The 21,326-nt window shown below is 39.0% G+C and overlaps 2 protein-coding genes across 3 annotated transcripts in view; both read right to left on the reverse strand.

The window, feature by feature from the left end:
• ELOF1 (elongation factor 1) overlaps window positions 1–8,138 on the reverse strand; it is a 23,072-nt gene extending 14,934 nt beyond the window's left edge. Inside the window, exon 1 of one of the 2 annotated variants that reach the window (XM_053717861.1) lies at window positions 8,013–8,138. The gene's annotated coding sequence lies outside the window, so the exon portion shown is untranslated. The remainder of the gene's footprint in view (window positions 1–8,012) is intronic. The other variant, XM_053717862.1, reaches the window with a different exon arrangement.
• A 4,495-nt stretch (window positions 8,139–12,633) lies between these two features.
• The window catches only part of ACP5 (acid phosphatase 5, tartrate resistant), a 62,744-nt gene continuing 54,051 nt past the window's right edge, over window positions 12,634–21,326 (reverse strand). Inside the window, exon 5 of the mRNA XM_053716040.1 lies at window positions 12,634–13,364. Within this exon, the coding sequence (XP_053572015.1) occupies window positions 13,125–13,364 (240 nt within the window). The 3' untranslated portion in view covers window positions 12,634–13,124. The remainder of the gene's footprint in view (window positions 13,365–21,326) is intronic.

The raw sequence follows: 21,326 nt of genomic DNA on the forward strand, positions 1-21,326 counted from the left end.
TCTATATCTATACTGACTCTAAACTGCATGATAACACCACTGCCAGCTAAACCCCTGTTCTTCACCCTATAATCACTCCTACATTTTGAAGTATCCCTGCACTCTCCCCTACCTATAGGGTGAGCCCCCTGCTATCCTACCTGTGTTGCCACAATCACAGAATCTTATCCTGTCAAAACAAAAAAAAAAAAAAAAAGAGAGAAAGTACTGTAACCTTGCTATATGAAAGTCAACGATTATTTCCAGAGGCTCTCACCGCCTAAAAAAAGACGCCATGAGTCAAAGGTCAAAAACTCAGGAGAAGAAGCTCCGACAAGCGGCAGAGAACCAAGTAGCAAACTCTTCTCAGTTGGAGGGGGGCACAGGCTCTCAAGACCATAGCTCTTTATTACAGGAACTCAAAACCTTTTTTTTACCGAAAATGGACTCCTTGCAAGCGGGGGTGGATACCCTGACTAGTGAGGTGAGAATGTTTTCCACACGTCTTACAGCTGCAGAGCAACGAATCTCAGGAGTAGAAGATAGGCAGCAAGATTCAGAGAACTCCTTGAAAAACCTAACTAAGCAAAATCAATATCTCCTAGATAAAGTAGAGGACTTGGAGAACCGCAGCCGGCGGAATAACCTGCGAATAGTTGGAGTACCTGAGATTGTGAAAGATAAGGATCTACTAGAATTTACTGCATCTACTCTCCCGAAGCTCCTTGGAATGCCCCAGGACTACCTCCCACTGGACATCGAAAGGGCACACCGAATAGGCCCCGACAGACATCTGGAAAATCCTAAGGACAGGCCTAGGCAGGTCATTTTTAAGTGCCTGAATTACCAGGATAAGCTGGCCTTGTTAAGGGCTTTCAGGTCACATAAGGAACTCAAATATGAAAGCCACAAGCTCCTTTTGTTCCAGGACTTTTCAATGGAAGTCACTCGAAAACGCAAGGAATTTGCTCCCCTATGCTCCGGGCTTCATGAGCAGGGGCGACAGGTCGCCTTATTGTTTCCTGCTAAATTGAGGCTCCAGACACCCTCAGGCCCGAAAATCTTTCATACACCTGCTGCAGCGCAAGCTTACCTATCTACGGAACGTCGGAGAGAAAATGACTGATACCTCCTCAATCACTAATAAGTATTCACAGCTGCTCCTTATAGCTTAGATATTGTTTTATAATGTATGCTGAACTTTGTTTACAAGTTTGGCTAACCCCAGTGTTGGCTGTTCTGTTTGGACTACAATGTTTGAATTGTAACTGTTGGGTTTGCCTTGCAGGGGAAGGGTGTTATTTTTTCCAGGTTGTGTGTTTCACATTTCTTGCATTCCTGTTTGGGACTGGGAGGAGGTCCCTGACTCTCCCATACGGCCCCCAAAATTATAAACGAAGCTCTCCTTACCTCCTAAGTGCCTTTTGCATTCTGATACCATATGATATATTACGTACTTGCACTATATGTGTGGCTCACTCTCCCGCACCAAGACCAATGATTGCACCGCTCCCTTACTGGGCTCTGAGGAGCCGCATATCACCCCACCTAATTCTCCTATATTACTCTGAGTCTCCTCCTCTAGCGGTGGAAAATAAAGGCTCATATCGCCCGCCCACAGCACGGCCCCTGTCCCTGAACTCTTTTTCACACATCACCTGGTGTACTCCGGATGATGCTATGCATAATACCTCCAAAGTTCCATTACAAATGCTACTGCTATGTATTGAAAATGTTGGGCTGTTAATTTACAAGAGTGCCTTGTTGAGGAAAACACTGGGTTGCTTGTCCTTAACTATGTTTTTTTTCCTGATCTGTCCTCAGTTTACTTCTGGAGCGCCTGGAGTATCGCCCCCCGCGGCCACGAACTCATGGAGAGAGCTACCTGCCTTATATCTGCTGGTGAGTCAACCCTTCGAGCCTAACCTCTTTAGGCCCTCACTTACACCCCACACACACGTTTCTGATCCTAGTCGTAGGGCTCATGGCCTAATTTATGTCAGTCTAGATGTTCTAGTGAATAGATACGCACCGCACAACTTATTCCACATTCCTACCCGCTCTCATATCAATCCTGACATAGTATGGCTGCAAACCTGAGGATAACCTCCTGGAATGTTGGGGGCATCACGTCCCCGGCAAAAAGGAGTATGATTTTACAACAGCTTAAAAAACTACATACTGACATAGCGCTGCTCCAGGAAACCAAATTAACCTCTGAGGAACATGAAAAAATGAAGGTCCGATGGGTAGGCCAGATTCTTTACTCCCCTACCGAGAGTAGAAAGAGAGGGGTAGCTGTCTTGGTAAGAAAGGGCCTTCCAGTGTCTTTTTCACAAGTGGAGATAGATAGAGAAGGCAGATTTATTCTAGCAATCCTAAAAGTGGGAAACCTTGAATACACTTTATGTAATGTCTATGGTCCCAATGAATTTTGCCCCCCCTTTTGGTCGTCTCTGCTAGCCAAACTAGCCTCTTATACTGCCCCTGTGATCTTGGGGGGAGATTTCAACTTGGCCCAGGCCCTTCCCCTGGACAGATTCAAAGACCCAACTTCAGCTAGCTCCACAAAATACTCACACACTAGATACAAAAGAGAGATATCTCTGATAAATAACTTAAAAACCACACTGGGTCTTGTAGATGTATGGAGAGTACTGAATCCACTGGAGAGAGAATATACCTGTCTGTCTAAGACGCACAGTACCCTTTCGAGAATAGATTATTTCCTGACCTCCTCTGGGATAACACCTCAAATTCAGCATCCCACCATAGAACACATCACTATTTCAGACCATGCCCCAATTCATTTCATACTCCAACCCACACCCATCAAACCTCCAAATAAATCTTGGAGATTCCCAGCCTATCTATACCATGACATAACTTTCCGTCAACATCTTAAAACCGCATGGACACACTACGCGTCAGATAATGACCAACACAAAAACAACCCAAATCTGTTTTGGCATGCCTCTAAACCAGTTATGAGAGGGATTATAACCTCCTTTACAGCACACCATAATAAAAACATTAAAAGAGTTGATGAAGCATTCTTGGCAAACCTTACCGAGGCGTACAATGGATACCTCTCTAACCCTACCCCCACATCTAAAAAAAATTACTATGATCTTAAACTTGCTAGGGACACCTACCTAGCCCAACAAAACAATACTTCAGACATACACAGACAGGGACGATACTTTAGGCACGGTAACAAGTCAGGTAAGCTGCTAGCTAATCTAGTTAAGCTAAGCACGCCCAAATCACACATCCTGGCTATAAAGTCCCAATCACACTTAATTTCGAACAACAAAGAAATAATGTCAGAATTTGTTAAATATTACACCTCTCTATACACCAGCCAAGAAATTAACCCAGAGGCGAAGCGGAACTTCTGGAACAATACAAATATCCCGACCCTCTCAGATGAACAAAACTCACTACTTAGCGCCAGCATCCTCCCTCAGGAAGTAATTAAAGCCATAAATAGAACCAAGCTTGGAAAGGCGGCGGGCCCTGATGGCCTACCCGCAGAGTACTACAGACTCCTTGTAGAGGACATAGCCCCGGCTCTGTCCTCCCTATACACCGCATACCTAGAAGGCTCTTCTCTAATAGATACCAGATTTACAGAGGCAAATATCTGCCTTATCCCTAAGCCTGATAGAGACCTTACAGATACTTCCTCCTATCGCCCAATTTCATTATTAAACGGAGACTACAAATTGCTCACCAAAATTTTAGCTGACAGATTAGCGCAGGTTCTTCCCTCAATTATACACACAGATCAGACCGGGTTTATTAAAGGGAGATCATCGGTGATTAACATCAGGAAAACATTGGCAATCACTTCCCATTATTGGTATAATTCCCACTCCTCTAACCCCGCTGACCTGCAGGACGCCTGTCTCCTTGCCCTCGACGCAGAGAAGGCGTTCGATAGGATAGAATGGGACCACCTACATACATCATTACAAAAATTTGGCCTCTCGGGCAATTTCACGTCTTTTCTACAACGGTTATATACAACCCCTAAAGCATCTCTGATAGTTAACGGAGAGCTTTCCCCCTCATTTGTCCTGCAAAGGGGTACGAGACAGGGATGCCCCCTCTCCCCGCTGTTATTCGATTTAGCCATAGAACCCCTTGCATGCTACATCCGACAAAAATGCGATGGCCTAGACGTCCTAGAACACAAGCAACATTTATCGCTGTATGCAGATGATCTGCTACTATTTATAGGCAACCCTGCTACTAATTTGAACCCCCTCTTGGAAGTAATTGAAACCTTAGGTACCTTTACAGGTTACAAGGTTAACGTTAATAAATCGGAGGTGACTTGGTTACAAAACAAACAACACACCATTCTGACGAACACCACACTTAAAATAACAGACGGATCCTTTAAGTATCTGGGCATTCATGTACATGTGAACCCCAATAAACTATATCACCTAAATCTGACAAATACTATACGCAACATAAAACTTCTGCTCTCGGGATGGCAAAACTTACCCCTGTCTCTTATGGGACGAATTCATCTCTTTAAAATGGTTGCGTTACCCAAACTTTTATACCCCCTGCAGATGCTACCTCTCCTCCTTACTCAACAAGACACTAAGTCACTACAGTCTGCTCTGGGCCAGTTTATATGGAGAGGTAAGAAGCATAGGATAGGGAAAGATTACCTGGCTATGCCCCTGACTGGAGGAGGGCTTCGTCTTCCAAATATTTCATGGTACAATTGGTCCACCCTCACTAAACTCATATTAGACTGGCTGGTTGGTAACAACCGTTTTACTATCCCCATCCTAGAAGATAATTTTATTAAACCAATGAGCCTAGCCTTCTTACCTCACGCAAACCTCACTTCATTACCATCACAAATACAGCAACATATATTATATAGGGACCCGCTTAGGGCCTGGGCCAAGTTGTGCAGGCTATGGGGGATAGATAAATCAGTTAGTAAGTATCTGCCAATTCAGGGCAACCTAAATTTCCTACCTGGTTATACTACAAAGGCATTTCAAATATGGCACGCCCAAAAGCTCTCCATGATTAAACAGCTCCTTAACCCCCTGACATTGGAACTTATCCCCTTTCATGATCTAAGAGATCGGTTTAACCTCCCAAATTCCCATGGCTTTGCATACTTTCAGTGCAGGCATTATATCACTAAATTAAGGGCGGAGGGGCGTCTTCCCAAAGAACCCACCAACATTGACAATCTCTGTGCGCTGGCAAAACAGGGATCATACAATATTACACACATCTACAACTCCATCCTTAGACATTTTGAGGTCTCTACGGTGCGCAGGCTTACATTGAAATGGGAGAACTTCGTCGACTTGTCAGTCGACGAAGAGCTTATCTGCGCAAGTCTAAAAAAGATACAGACAGTCACTATCTCTGCCAAATTAAGGGAATCACATCTAAAATTTATACAAGCCTACATAACCCCACATCTCCGTTCTAGATGGATCCCTGGAGCTAGCGATACCTGCCCCAAGTGCAGTTCTATCTCACCAGACTGGCTGCATCTGCTGTATGACTGCCCCAAGCTGAAGAGCTTCTGGCTTAAAATCTCGTACTGGCTCACTAAAGTTACAAAGACTCGGATAGCACTCTCAGCCCAGCGTATAGTTTTTCTAATCTCAAATGACAACCCACCTCTTTTTGATAACTTAGTATCTATAGTCATAGTTTTGGCAAAACAAATTATTTTGGCTAGTTGGGCCGGGAAAAAATCCCCCTCTCTCCCGAGGCTTCTTAGAAGTATACACACACAGATGTTAATTGAACAGGCAGACGTGAAGGGGGATCCAGAAAAGCGTATCAAACATTTTATTTCCAAGTGGGAAGCTTATCTTCTACACCTACCTGGGGCAGTCAGGGAAAAAGTCATATACCCATTCAGAAATAGCCTCTTTATCTTAAACGAGAACCTTAAAGGTAACTGGTCCTTCCCAACTCCCCAAGAATAGTCGACAATCGCACCCTAGGCATACACAAATCTGTCCCTTTTAAAGCCTTCCTTCATGGCGTCAGTCTTCGTCGCCATTCCCTTCACTCTTCTTTCTCCTTGGTTCGTGTCCGGGGTGGTCGAGCTAGGCCGGAGGGCTCCAGGTAAGTTTTTATGTAGTATGTAGTACGTATTATGTACTAAGTGTTATTTTCGTTTTGTTTGTACTTATGTTTGTTTTTGTTTTATGCGTTGTACTGTTATGATATACACTAGAAAATGTGACTCCGTACCTCTACATGGTGAATTTAGATAGTTCATTGATTATGCAACCAGACAATGGATATCTGTACTTGTGAATTGGATTTTACCACAGTCATGTCATTGAGTTGAATTAGTTTGTGCTTTTTGCCATGTATGTATTGGATTCTAACCACAAATAAAGTTATTAAAAAAAAAAAAAAATAAGAGATATACAGTATATATATATATATATAAATATATATATATATATATACACACACACACACGTTTTGGGTAATCTCTTATTTTAGCGTATTTTGTTCTCTATGGGAGAAACAAGCGTTTTAAATTCCCAGCCACTGTTTTCTATACAATCTTTCTTAACCCTTTCATGCCGGGGTTAACAGGTCTACATCGGAACAACTGTTCCAATGTAAACAAATTGAAATCTTGCGATTGTGCATGTGATCACTTGATTTCAATGATGGGATTGCATCAGGGGGCATCCCTATGATGCTAGGCATGCCTCCAGACCGCGATCCCATCAGGGAAGCGCCAGTGGCTTCAGGAAAGCCAAGCTGTTAGGACGTTGTATTCCGTCCATCGGCACTAAAGCCCAGCAAAATTCGGATGGAATACGTTGTAACGTCGTTAAAGGTTAATACAACGTTGCATCTTCAAGAAACTGCACAGAGAGCTTCTTAAATGAAAACAGCACTGTCCTTAGGACACATACAGTATTGACATACTGAATTCAATCTATTTTCTACTAACCCTTGCAATGCCATCAGGTATAAACTATTAACCCCATTACTGTAGGCAATAAAGGGTTAATTTCTACAGTGCATAATACTAGTTACTGTAGGCAATAAAGGGTTAATTTCTACAGTGCATAATACTAGTTACTGTAGGCAATAAAGGGTTAATTTCTACAGGGTATAATACTAGTTACTGTAGGCAATAAAGGGTTCATTTTACAGGGTATAATGCTAGTTACTCTAGGCAATAAAGTGTTAATTTGAGAGTGCATAATACTAGTAAAAACTGAAGGCATGAAATGGTTAGCTTCACAGTTTTTCATGGAGTCTGATTACTTGCAACATTGTATAAAAATTGTTTTTACCAGTGAGAGCACTGAGAATAAAATACTGTACGCTAAAATACTAAATTGGGCAGATGCTCCTAATAAAACACGCTAAAATAAGAGATTACCTGAGTTTTGATAAGTAAATAAAAAAAACAAAAAAAACAAGGCCCTATTTCTGTTTAAATGGGGCGATAGCAAAAATGCTAAAAAAAAATATCGGGTACTTTGGTCAAGTTTTTCTCTAAAGTGCCTGGTCCTGAATGAGTTAAACGCGTTTTGGTGTTCAAATAATCCATTCTTATTATAAGATTTGCAAATCGATTTGATTAGCAAGATGTGTGACACTTTGTCTAGTAATACGTCGCCATAACCCTTGTCAGCTACACTTTTGTCAAACGCGCATGAATAAGTACTGCTGCAACAGCAAAGCCCATGGCAAATATAGGAACTTTATATTGCAGCATCCCTCTCCCCTTTTGCTAGCTAAGGATAATATGACTGGGATTGAATTTAGTCTGCTGTCCAGTTACTGTAAGCAATCCCTGTTATGTGATCAGCAAATCATTAAGAATACTAATAGAACCTAAAACAAATAAAGCAGCACTCCGCTTATTACCGGTCTTACTGTTCGATAATACGAAACTTTCAATGATCCCTAGGAACAACTGTAGTCAACCAACAGTTAACAACATGATCACACAATAACACATTTATATATAACACAATATTACTTACATATACGCTTTTCCCGCCCTGAGCACACTACGGTCTATAGAGCTTTACAGAATATAACCGGAAATTACCACTTTACTATTCTCTATATCCGGAAAATAAAGCAGTCCAATGAACGCAATCGAAAACCTCTTACGCCCACCCATTCAATCAGTGATTGGTCGCTTGAGTTGAAATTCGGACACTTATGATTGGTTCATTATTGACGTCAATCAAACGTTCTACGTCAGCATTAAATGGTTGGCAGACGTGAAGGAAGCTGCACACTTGCACAGTAGAAAGGAGCAAGGTTTGCTGGTAGTTGGAGTCTTTCCTTTTGGTTACTATGGGAGGCCTTCAACAAATAACACTAACTCACGCACACCTCAAAGTGTTTCATGTCCCTTTAAATTCCATGCTCATAGCATTGGGGAAACTGTAAATTTTAAATATAGGTTTCTTTTTTTACATACGACAATAAATAAGAAGCATAAATCATTTCACCAACAAACAAAAAATGCAAGCTTTCATGGAATTATCAAGTTTATATTTTGTAAATCAATTCCACATCAGGTTTGTTGTTTTTTTATGCAAAATACTTATGTAATATCTGCAATTTGTGTACATTATAAAATAACATGTTGTGAAATGAATCTTCTGCCCCAACATTTAATGAAAAGTAAATTCAAGAAAGGGATTTTTTTTTTTAGAGATGGCCCTTTCTAGATATCATCAGATATACAAAGTATGTTAAATATTTGACAGTTATCAATATATTTTACCAGAGAAACATTCAACTATGAATGTTCAGTTGTGCAGATTATTATGCATTATGTTATAATGTTGCTTTTGCAGACACTTTTAGAGGGAACATGTTCTCTGACAAGCACCTGATAAGAGTTAATTGTATTCTGCGCAGCTTCAGAACCACCATTTAAAATGTGTTGGACTCTACCCCTCTCTTCACAGGGAATATGAGTTCTGCTGCTGCCTCCTATTTACATAACAGTGTTCTCTTCAGGACCTTTTTAATGGGTGCACCACCCGGCTGATTTTACTGACCACTCTGCTAAATTTATAGCCAATATTAAGCTTAAATTAGCTAACATTTTTGCACAGATTATCATTAAATACATTTATTTTAAATTATACAATAATTTTGTGCTTTTGATAGAAGAAAATGTCATAATATTGGAAAGTATTACACTGCCTCCACCCGGCTACTTTATAATGCCACCCAGCTGGCAAAATAAGATGTGGAGAACACTGCATGCCTATTCTTTTGATATTATGGAGTATTGCAATTGTGAGTATAGTTGTTGGTTTCCACAGGCAAAATCAGCTATTTCAAATGACAAAATAATGGTAAAATTAGCTTTTTGTAAACTATTTAATACACTCCAGATGGTAAAATGGATCATTGTGAACACATTAAACTCAATTGTTTTCTTTCATTATTCAGACAGAACATACAATTTTAAACACCTTTCCAATTTAATTATATTCTCAAATTTTCTTTGTTTTTTTGTTATCCTTTGTGGAAAAGCAGGAAGGTAAGTTCATGAGTGAGCACGTGTCTGCAACACTAAATGGCAGAAGTTTTGTAACAATGTTATACATTAGCAGGAGCACTAGATGGCAGCATTACTTCCTGTAATGTGCTTCAGGCATGTGAACGCTACCTGTCTAGATATCTCTTCAACAAAGACTAACAAGAAAACAAAGCAAATTTGATAAAAAAAAGTTTTCAATTGACTTCTATTTTTTTTTAAATTGCATGCTCTATCTGAATCATGAAAGAAACATTCTGGGTTTCATGTCCCTTTATAGTGGAAAAAAAATAACATGCTCTTGCATGTTTTCCACTTTGGACCAGCGGTTCTCTATAGCTCCCAAGCAGTACTATACCTATGTATTTGCAGGGATATACACAGATTTGCTGGATCAATAGTGATAACATTACATGCTCCAAAGAATGAGGCATGACATTTTTTTTTTTCACTATAATGGCAATTTAAAGCGTGAGAAGTTTATTGTGCAATGTCCCTTTAAACATATAGCTATTATACTGCCCAAAGTCAAGGAAAGTCGCTTAGCTTAAAACAAGACAAGTTACATAGCAGTTAAAGGGACAGTAAAGTCAAAATTAAACATTCATGATTCAGATAGAACATGCCATTTTAAACAACTTTCCATTTTACTTCTATTATCTGATTTTATTTGTGCTCTTGATACATTTTAAGTCTTAGCCAATTAGATTAATCTTTTCCATATTATTTACATTATTGGTTTAGAGGTATGGGGTTAATGTTTCAGAATTCTAAAGATGTTGTTGACATTGTGATTATACTGTGGCAAAGCAACAAATAGTTGTACTGGGCACATAGCCCACATCCAAAGATAAGGTTTAGTGTAACCAAACAAGTACTTTACTTATGTTCTGTCCAGTATACCTTTCTCAAAGTTTTCATAAATGCCAGCTTTCCATAGGCAAAACATATCAGATACCAACCTATATGCTAATTGTTATTACAGTATGATATAACCAATGTCATTGGGAACCTCGTTAGGAGTCTACAAGTCCTGTTTGTGCATGATATGTTCAGTTTTGCTTAGCCAGTTGTTGTTGTAACCAAGACAGAGTTTATGTTGTCTGAGTTAGCCTGACCTGCTGCTGTGTATCACAGTTGGAACTGCATTCCTGAGGTGTCTGTATGGTCACATATCCTATTGCTATTTGCATTTTGTATACCCTCAAGTAACCACCCTGATTCACTCATATTGATAGATTTATATCATCCTCCTCCTTTCACCTTTAACTTATCTCTGGGTTCTACTGAATTAAATATGCGTTTGGTAAGTAATTATTGATGACACAATTCTCTCTGTTACTATCATGTTTCAACATACAATGCCCCTAGGGTTGCCACCTTGGCCATGTTTACTGGACACTTATGAGTTACACATGCTGCAGGGTGTGCAGAGGGCATTATGCATTGCGCTCCTGGACAGCACTAATCATGTTCCTCCTTGCACACCCTGCAGCATGTATAACTCATAAGTATACAGGAAAACATGGCCGAGGTGGCCACCCTAAATGCACTTGTAATTGGATCTAGCCTCTTTCACTACTTTGTTAGTGAGTCTAATACAAAGATATTACAATTGTACAATACTGTTGAAGTAGATGCAGCAAGCAATGGAGGACAAATCAGCTGAAGGCTGGATAATAGCAGGCCAAAGTTTAATGATGCATGTAAAGCAGCAGCCAGATATATTGGGGCCGATTTATGAAAGTGCGGACGGACATGATCCGCTGTAGCGATCATGTCCGCCGCACATCGTTAAATGCCGACAGCATATGCTGTCGGCATTTATCATTGCATAAGCAGTTCTGGTGAACTGCTAGTGCAATGCCACCCCCTGCAGATTTGCGGCCCATCGGCCGCTAGAAGGGGGTGTTAATCAACCCGATCGTATGCGATTGGGCGGATTGCTGTCCGCCGCCTCAGAGCAGGCGGATGAGTTAAAGAGCAACAATCTCCAGACCGCTGCTTCTTAACTCCTGTTTCCTGCGAAGGCTTGCGGGGAAACAGCTGTATCAAAAATCGGCCCAATGTCTCAATCAAGTAAATGGCAAATGGGAAACTAAAACAAGTGCTAACTCATGGCTGGGGCAATCTGGTTAAATAAACTCAGTCCAATAAATTTCAAAGGTAGCTGAAACAAGAGGTACTGCACAGCTGCTGCCAACCTGCAGATTGTTAAGAGCAGAGATTTCTGCAAACAAATCAAACCACTCAAATTACACTATAACAGGAAAATCTGTTTTTTTCCTATTTAGATTGGATACATTTACAAAAATGAAGGATTTTTCACCATCAGGCTTTTACAGGGGTTCAATGGAACCCAAATATATGCATTATGGAAAACGTACAGCAAAAATACAACGGCAGATCATAAGACCTGTATTATTGATGATGACAACTGCATATTGTTTTCAATGCTTTTGTTTTGTCTTAACCAGCAACAATTAATTAATGCCACACACGGGCAGGAACTTACCCTGTGTCTAAACAGTATTAAAGGATCACTTAACGCAGTAGAATAGCATAATCCGTAAAAGCATAATAAAAAGACATGGAAAAGCACTTAGTTTGAATTTCACATGAGTAGTTTATTTTTTTTTTCTGACAAATTCCAAAGTTAGTTTAATTTTCCTTCCCACCATATCATGTGACAGCCATCAGCCAATCACAATATACATATAGTTATATTCTGTGAATTCTTGCACATGCTCAGTAGGAGCTGGTGCCTCACAAAGTTCTAATAAAAAAAGATTGTGCATATTTAGATAATGGCAGTAAATTGGAAAGTTGTTTTAAATTGTGAGCTCTATCTGAATCATGAAAGTTTATTTTTTGACTTTAGTGTTCCTTTAATTACTCATAGCTACTGATTTGCCCACAAATGGGACTAATCCAAGAGAGCATAGCACCAGACACTTCAGAGTGGCAAAAACAGTGCTTACCAGCTAATACACTGGACTCAAATATACAATGCATAAAACACATTTAAATAAGCAATAAATCAACACTTATTAAATTTGAAATATATTAAATAAATTATAAAAACCAAAACCATATTGAGCCGATTGCATGAATCTTTATTTAAAATAACAGGCAAAACACTGAAATGTTACATCTTAGAAGGATATAAAATGTTTAAAATTTGTTTAACAGATAATATGTCATTTAAAAAAATTAAACTGGATTTTAGACAGATAAACATCACAGATAACTAGGGTGAAATAGAAAAAGTAGCAGCTTTCAAAAGATAATTAAAACAAAACAAGGTACTAGAAATGTGTTTCTCACATGTCTGAGATCACATTAAAATTTTGATTCTTTGACTTTTATATTTATTATATTTTATAATGGAAGAAAATACTGTAAACTTTAAAACTATGAAAAATAAATTTAAAAATGTTTTCTTTCATTTTAAGAAAAGTTTAATGCTCATTTTTTTTTAACTAACTGAGGTATATTTATAGTGCTAAAATGAAAACCAACGGATTCTGATATTATTTAAGCCACTGGTAAACAAGTCAACAGACCTATTTCCATAGCAACCAGGTTAGTTTACACGTGGGAACAAAGTAGTCTGGTAGAGACATTTTCCTCCAGGCTGTATATATGTTATATTCATTGTTTTAGGAGTAATATCAATATATACAAATCCACCCATAGTAACAGGGTCTCCTTGGAAGTATCGCAGATAGCCTTGGGGAACAGAAAATTCGTGTTTCATTGAGTTTTCCATGAAATTTCCTCCTCCACTTAGAATGTATCCAATACCATCTTTATCCTGGAGGTACTAGAAAAGAAGAAATTAAAATAATGGTTATAATTATCTGGCGCAACCCCCCCCCCCCAGCAACTTTGGATTGATTAGTATATGCAGAAACTCATATATGCAGATTATTGACGTTTATATAGTAAAAGGGACATAAAACAAGTTGGGATAGAGACAAAATATAAATATACTTTAACCCCTTAGTGACCAGACCATTTTTCAATTTTCTTACCCTTAAGGACCAGGGCTATTTTTAAATTTTTGCGGTGTTTGTGTTTAGCTGTAATTTTCCTCTTACTCATTTACTGTACCCACACATATTATAAACAGTTTTTCGCCATTAAATTGGCTTTCTAAAGATACCATTTTTTTCATCATATCATATAATTTACTATAAAAAAAATATATAAAATATGATGAAAAAATGGAAAAAAAACACACTTTTTCTAACTTTGACACCCAAAATCTTTTACATATCTACAAACACCAAAAAACACCCATGCTAAATAGTTTCAACAATTTGTCCTGAGTTTAGAAATGCCCAATGTTTACATGTTCTTTGCAAGTTATAGGGCAATAAGTACAAGTAGCACTTTGCTATTTCCAAACCATTCCCCCCCCCAAAAAAAATTAGCCATAGTTACATTATAACACTGATATATGTCAGGAATCCCTGAATAACCCTTCACATGTATATATTACTTTTAGTAGACAACCCAAAGTATTGATCTAGGCCCATTTTGGTATATTTCATGCCACCATTTCACCGCCAAATGAGATCAAATAAAACAAAAGTTAACTTTTTTACTAACTTCAGGTTTCTCACTGAAATTATTTACAAACAGCTTGTGCAATTATGGCACACATGGTTGTAAATGCTTCTCTGGAATCCCCTTTGTTCAGAAATAGCAGACATATATTGCTTTGGTGTTGCTTTTTGATAATTAGAAGGCTGCAAATTGCAGCTGTGCACCACACCTGTATTATGCCCAGCAGTTAAGGGGTTAATTAGGTAGCTTGTAGGGTTAATTTTAGCTTTAGTGTAGAGAACAGCCTCCCACCTGACACATCCCACCCCCTGATCCCTTCCTGACCCCCTCAAACAGCTCTCTTTCCTCCCCCACCTCACAATTGTCACTGCCATCTTAAGTACTGGAAGAAAACATAATTTATGTAAGAATTTACCTGATAAATTCATTTCTTTCATATTGGCAAGAGTCCATGAGCTAATAACGTATGGGATATACAATCCTACCAGGAGGGGAAAAGTTTCCCAAACCTCAAAATGCCTACAAATACACCCCTTACCATGCCCACAATTCAGTTTAAGGAATAGCCAAATAGTGGGGTGATAAAGAAAGGAGTAAAAAGCATCAACAAAGGAATTTGGAAATAATTGTGCTTTATACAAAAAATCATAACCACCATAAAAAAGGGTGGGCCTCATGGACTCTTGCCAATATGAAAAAATGAATTTATCAGGTAAATTCTTACATAAATTATGTTTTCTTTCATGTAATTGGCAAGAGTCCATGAGCTAGTGACGTATGGGATATCAATACCCAAGATGTGGAACTCCACACAAGAGTCACTAGAGAGGGAGGGATAAAAATAAACAACAGCCATAATCCGCTGAAAAAATAATCCATAACCCAAAATATAAATGTATTCTTTAAATGACTAGAAAAACTTAAAACATAAGCAGAAGAATCAAACTGTAACAGCTGCCTGAAGAACTTTTCTACCAAAAGCTGCTTCTGAAGAAGCAAATACATCAAAACGGTAGAATTTAGTAAATGTATGTAAAGAAGACCAAGTTGCCGCTCTGCAAATTTGATCCACTGAAGCTTCATTCTTAAAAGCCCACGAAGTGGAGACTGATCTAGTAGAATGAGCTGTAATTCTCTGAGGCGGGGCCTGACCCAACTCTAAATAAGCTTGATGAATCAAAAGCTTAACCAAGAAGCCAAGGAAATAGCAAAAGCCTTCTGACCTTTCCTAGGACCAGAAAATATAACAAATAGACTAGAAGTCTTCCTGAAATCTTTAGTAGCTTCAACATAATATTTCAAAGCTCTTACCAAATCCAAAGAATGTAAGGATCTTTCCAAAGAATTCTTAGGATTAGGACACAAGGAAGGGACAACAATTACTAATGTTGTTAGAATTCACAACTTTAGGCAAAAATTTAAATGAAGTCCGCAAAACCGCCTTATCCTGATGAAAAATAAGAATAAGAGATTCACAAGAAAGAAAAGATAGCTCAGAAACTCTTCTAGCAGAAGAGATAGCCAAAAGGAACAACACTTTCCAAAAAAGTAGTTTAATGTCCAAAGAATGCATAGGCTCAAATGGAGGAGCCTGTAACGCCCTCAAAACCAAATTAAGACTCCAAGGAGGAGAAATTGATTTAATGACAGGCTTAATACGAACTAAAGCCTGTACAAAACAGTGAATATCAGGAAGTTTAGCAATCTTTCTGTGAACTAAAACAGAAAGAGCAGAGATTTGTTCCTTCAAGGAACTTGCAGACAAACCCTTATCCAAACCATCCTGAAGAAACTGTAAAAATCTAAGAATTCTAAAATAATGCCAAGAGAATTATGAGAAGAACACCATGAAATGTAAGTCTTCCAAACTCGATAATAAATCTTTCTAGAGACAGATTTACGAGCTTGTAACATAGTATTAATCACTGAGTCAGAGAAACTTCTATGACTTAGCACTAAGCATCCAATTTCCATACCTTCAAATTTAATGATTTGAGATCCTGATGGAAAAACGGACCTTGAGACAGTAGGTCCGGCCTTAACGGAAGTGGCCAAGGTTGGCAACTGGACATCCAAACAAGATCCGCATACCACAACCTGTGAGGCCATGCTGGAGCCACCAGCAACACAAACGATTGTTCCGCCTGAACATCCCTGGACCTGGACAGGTATCTGGGAAGTTTCTTGTTTAGATGAGAGGCCATCAGATTTATCTCTGGAAGACCCAACATCTGAACAATCTGAGAAAACACAACTGGATGAAGGGACCACTCCCCCGGATGTAAAGTCTGATGGCTGAGATAATCAGCCTCCCAATTGTCTACACCTGGGATATGCACTGCAGAAATTAGACAGGAGCTGGATTCCGCCCAAGCAAGTATCCGAGATACTTCTTTCATAGCTTGGGGACTGTGAGTCCCACCCTGATGATGGACATATGCAACAGTTGTGATATTGTCTGTCTGAAAACAAATGAACGACTCCCTCTTCAACAGAGACCAAAACTGAAGAGCTCTGAGAATTGCACGGATTTCTTAAATATTGATTGGTAATCTCTCCAAACCCCTTGTGTTGTCAGAGATCCCCAAACAGCTCACCAACCTGAAAGACTTGCATCTGTAGTGATCACAGTCCAGGTTGGCCGAACAAAAGAAGCCCCTTGAACTATACGCTGGTGATTTAACCACCACGTCAGAGGGTGTCGAACATTGGGATTTAAGGATATTAATTGTGATATCTTTGTATAATCCCTGCACCATTGATTCAGCATACAAAGCTGGAGAGGTCTCATGTGAAAACGAGCAAAAGGAATCGTGTCCGATGCTGCAGTCATGAGGCCTAAAACTTCCATGCACATAGCCACTGAAGGGAATGACTGAGACTAAAGGTGCCGACAGGCTGCAACCAATTTCAAACGTCTCTTGTCTGTTAGAGACAGAGTCATGGACACTGACTCTATCTAGAAAACTAAAAAGGCGACCCTTGTCTGAGGAATCAAGAAACTTTTTGGTAAACTGATCCTCCAACCATGTTTCCAGTTTACCAAAAAGTTTCTGGTTACAGAGAGCAGGGCACCGAGAACCTTTGAAAAGATTCTTGGAGCTGTTGCTAGGCCAAATGGAAGAGCAACAAATTAGTAATGCTTGTCTAGAAAAGAGAATCTCAGGAACTGATAATGATCTGGATGAATCGGAATGTGAAGGTATGCATCCTGCAAGTCTATTGTGGACATATAATGTTCTTGCTGAACAAAAGGCAGAATAGTCCTTATAGTCACCATCTTGAAAGTTGGTACTCTTACATAACGATTCAACATTTTCAGATTCAGAACTGGTCTGAATGAATTTTCTTTCTTTGGGACAATGAATAGATTTGAATAAAACCCCAGACCTTGTTCCTGAAAAGGAACTGGCATGATTACCCCTGAAAACTCCAGGTCTGAAACATACTTCAGGAAAGCTTGAGCTTTTACTGGATTTGCTGGGATACATGAGAGAAAAAAATCTTCTCACAGGAGGTCTTACTCTGAATCCTATTCGGTACCCCTGAGAGACAATGCTCTGAATCCATTGATTTTGGACAGAATTTATCCAAACATCCGTGAAAACCCTTAATCTGCCCCCTACTAGCTGACCTGGAATGAGAGCAGCCCCTTCATGTGGACTTAGGGGCTGACTTTGGTTTCTTGAATGGTTTGGATTTATTCCAATTGGAGGAAGGCTTCCAATTGGAAACAGATTCCTTGGGGGAAGGATTTAATGTTGTTCCTTATTTTGACGAAAGGAACGAAAATGGTTAGAAGCCTTAGATTTACCCTTAGGTTTTTTTATCCTGAGGCAAAAAAACTCCCTTTCCCCCAGTAACAGTTGAAATAATAGAATCAAACTGAGAACCAAATAAATTATTACCTAGGAAAGAAAGAGATAGTAATCTAGACTTAGATGTCATATCAGCATTCCAAGATTTAAACCACAAAGCTCTTCTAGCTAAAATAGCTAAAGACATGGATCTAACATCAATTTTGATAATATCAAAAATGGCATCACAAATAAAATGATTAGCATGTTGCAGCAAGTGAACAATGCTAGATATGTCAGAAACCAATTCTTGTTGCGCTAAATTCTCCAACCAAAAAGTTGAAGCAGACGCAACATCAGCCAAAGAAATTGCAGGCCTGAGAAGATGATCTGAATATAAATAGGCTTTCCTTAGATAAGATTCAAGTTTCCTATCTAAAGGATCTTTAAAAGAAGTACTGTCTTCCATAGGAATAGTAGTACGTTTAGCAAGAGTAGAAAGGCCTGAGAAGATGACCTGAATATAAATAGGCTTTCCTTAGATAAGATTCAAGTTTCCTATCTAAAGGATCTTTAAAAGAAGTACGGTCTTCCATAGGAATAGTAGTACGTTTAGCAAGAGTAGAAATAGCCACATCAACTTTGGGGATCTTTTCCCAAAACTCTATTGAAATTGCTGGGAAAGGATACAATTTTTTAAAATTAGATAAGGAGACTCACAAGAGAGCAGACAATTCAGAAACTCTTTTAGCATAAGAGAGAGCCAAAAAAAACAAACCCTTTCCATGAAAGTAGTTTAATGTCCAATTTATGCATAGGTTCAAAAGGAGGAGCATGTAAAACTTTTAAATACCAGGTTAAGACTCCAAGGAGGAAAAATAGGCCTAATAAGTTTTTTTGGAGGGGAAAGTGGGCAAGTGAGTCAGGGAGGATATTGTTTACCTTAATGTGGGCTAACGGGGCGGCACACAGTCTGAAAATTCTGTTAATCATTTGTGAACAAAAGCCATATACCTATAAGGCTGATTTTAAGAAACACCAATTAAGCCTATCTTGTGCTTTTTCTGTGTCAGTGGAGACCAAGACAGTTTCCAGGTTGTTCATTTTTACATATTCCATTAGGTGTAAAACCCTGATAGTATTGTTCCTGGTTTCCCTGTGCAGAACAAAGCCTGCTTGATCAAAGTATTTTGGCGTCTGTATTCAGAAGGGAGATGGGGCGGTAATTGCCTGGGTTATCTGGATCTCTACCTGGTTTAGGAAGTAAAGTGAGATGTGCTTTTATCATATTGGGGGAGAGTTGCCCCTTATCATCTAATGATTGGAATAAGGCACCTAAATGTGGAGCCAAATATATTTATATTGCTTATAATAAGCGGTAGTGCACCCGTCTGGTCCAGGGCTTTTATGATTAGGCAGTGAATCTATTGCTTTAATTATTTCCTGAGTAGTGATTGGTTCCTCTAGTTTTGTCATCTGGCTCTAACACTGGTAAATCTGCCTCCACAATATAATTATTTGTAACTATATACCATGTCTTCTTCAGAATGAATGGGGGGTAAATTATAAGGATCTTCATAGTATGCTCTGAAGTTCTTCGCTATGCCACTGCTATCATATCTTAAAGAGTTGTTTGGTGCAAGAAGCTTATTTACAAATAGAGTATACATTTTCTGCTTCAAGGATCTAGCCAGCAATGTTCCTGCCTTGTTGCCCTCTGAAAAACATATTTTTAAGATAAAGTGCCTTATTTTGGGCCTATATTTGTAAAAAAGTATTAAAGGTTAAATATGGAGTTTTGTAATTGTTGTGGTAAGTAGTCATCATGCTGGGATTTTTGGTGTTTTGGGTTTCTGATGTAATTTACGTAGCAAGGTATGATATTGGGACAGTTTTGTTTTGTTTAGAAAAGCTTTATGTTTCTATAGTTCGCTGCAAATTACTGCTTTATGTGCGTCCCATACCTGCATACGATTGGGGTGGGAGTTCTAATTAAGTGTAAAATATTCCTCAATAGATTAAGTGACCTTATCCTTAAAAGTAACAGTCTACTCCAAACATGTTATTGTTTAAAAAGATAGATAATCCCTTTATTACCCATTCCCCAGTTTTGCACAGCCAACATGGTTATATTAGTATACTTTTAAACGCTGTGATTCAGAGGCGTAACTAGAAACCACAGTGCCCAGGTGCAAGAATCTAAGAAGAAGGCCCCCCCCCCCAAAAAAAAGGTGAATATGATATATATCTTTTTTTTTAAATTTAAACACAGAAAGAAAAAAAATGTGAATCAGATTACATTAACCCACCAGTACTGTATATAGTGAGTTAGTGACAGTCTGTAATCTACAAGTGAGATGGCTGGCCAGACCCTACCCGCCCCAGTACTTTATAAAGTGACCACAGTAGTCTATGACATGGTCAAGCCCCCCCCCCGTACTGTATATAGTGGTACTGTATAGTGATGCTCTTTACCCCCGCCCCCCCCAATGCTGTAGTAACAAAGTCTGTAATTTGCTGGTTCCACAAACATACTCACATACATGCATAAATACACACATAGTCACATACATACACGCAAACATACACACACAGTCACATACATACATACACACACACATAAACACCAATGGGTAAAACAGAAACGCTAACTCCTGTAGTCAGAGACACTAGTGAAGCATCATGTCACACTCACATGATATCAGTGCAGGCAGTGGCAGGTCAACGTTTTTTTTTTTTTAAAAGCTGGGCCCCCACCCTCAGGGGCCCAGTCGCAATTGCGACCTCTGCACCCCCTGTAGTTCCTCCCCTGCTGTGATTACCTTGTATCTAAGCCTATTTTGACAGCCCCCTGATCACATGGCTATTTATTTATTATCTAATGACTTGCAATGTAGCCAATTATTGCAGTGTCAGCCACAACTCCACGAGAGAGAGCACAATATTATCTAAATGGCTCACATGGATTAGCAGTGTATTGTTATGAAAAAAAAAAAAAAAAGCATGTGATAAGAGGCTGTCAGTAGTGGCTTGGAAACAAGCAGAAATTTAGGTTTAAATGTTATAAATTATATTAATATAACGATGTTGGTTGTGCAAAGCTGGAGAATGGGTAGTAAAGGCGTTATCTTTTTTAAACTAACAATTTTGGTTTTGACTGTCCCTTTAATTATTGTTTTTTTAAAGGGATGCGAGTACAAAGTAAAGTCCCTAGTATAAGGATGTTGTACACCCAAGCTGTCAACTAAAGATAGATTCTGTAATTTGGAGGTTATACAATTTAATAAAGAGGCCGGGACCACGCTAAATCCTAAGGAACAGTCCCAGTACGGTTCTAAGGCGACGTTAAAGTCTCTGCCAAGGATTACATTATCCTTTGCCAAAAGTAATATCTTATTCAAGACTTTGCAAAAAAA

Source organism: Bombina bombina, chromosome 6, assembly GCF_027579735.1.
Source record: "Bombina bombina isolate aBomBom1 chromosome 6, aBomBom1.pri, whole genome shotgun sequence".
Taxonomy (NCBI): domain Eukaryota; kingdom Metazoa; phylum Chordata; class Amphibia; order Anura; family Bombinatoridae; genus Bombina; species Bombina bombina.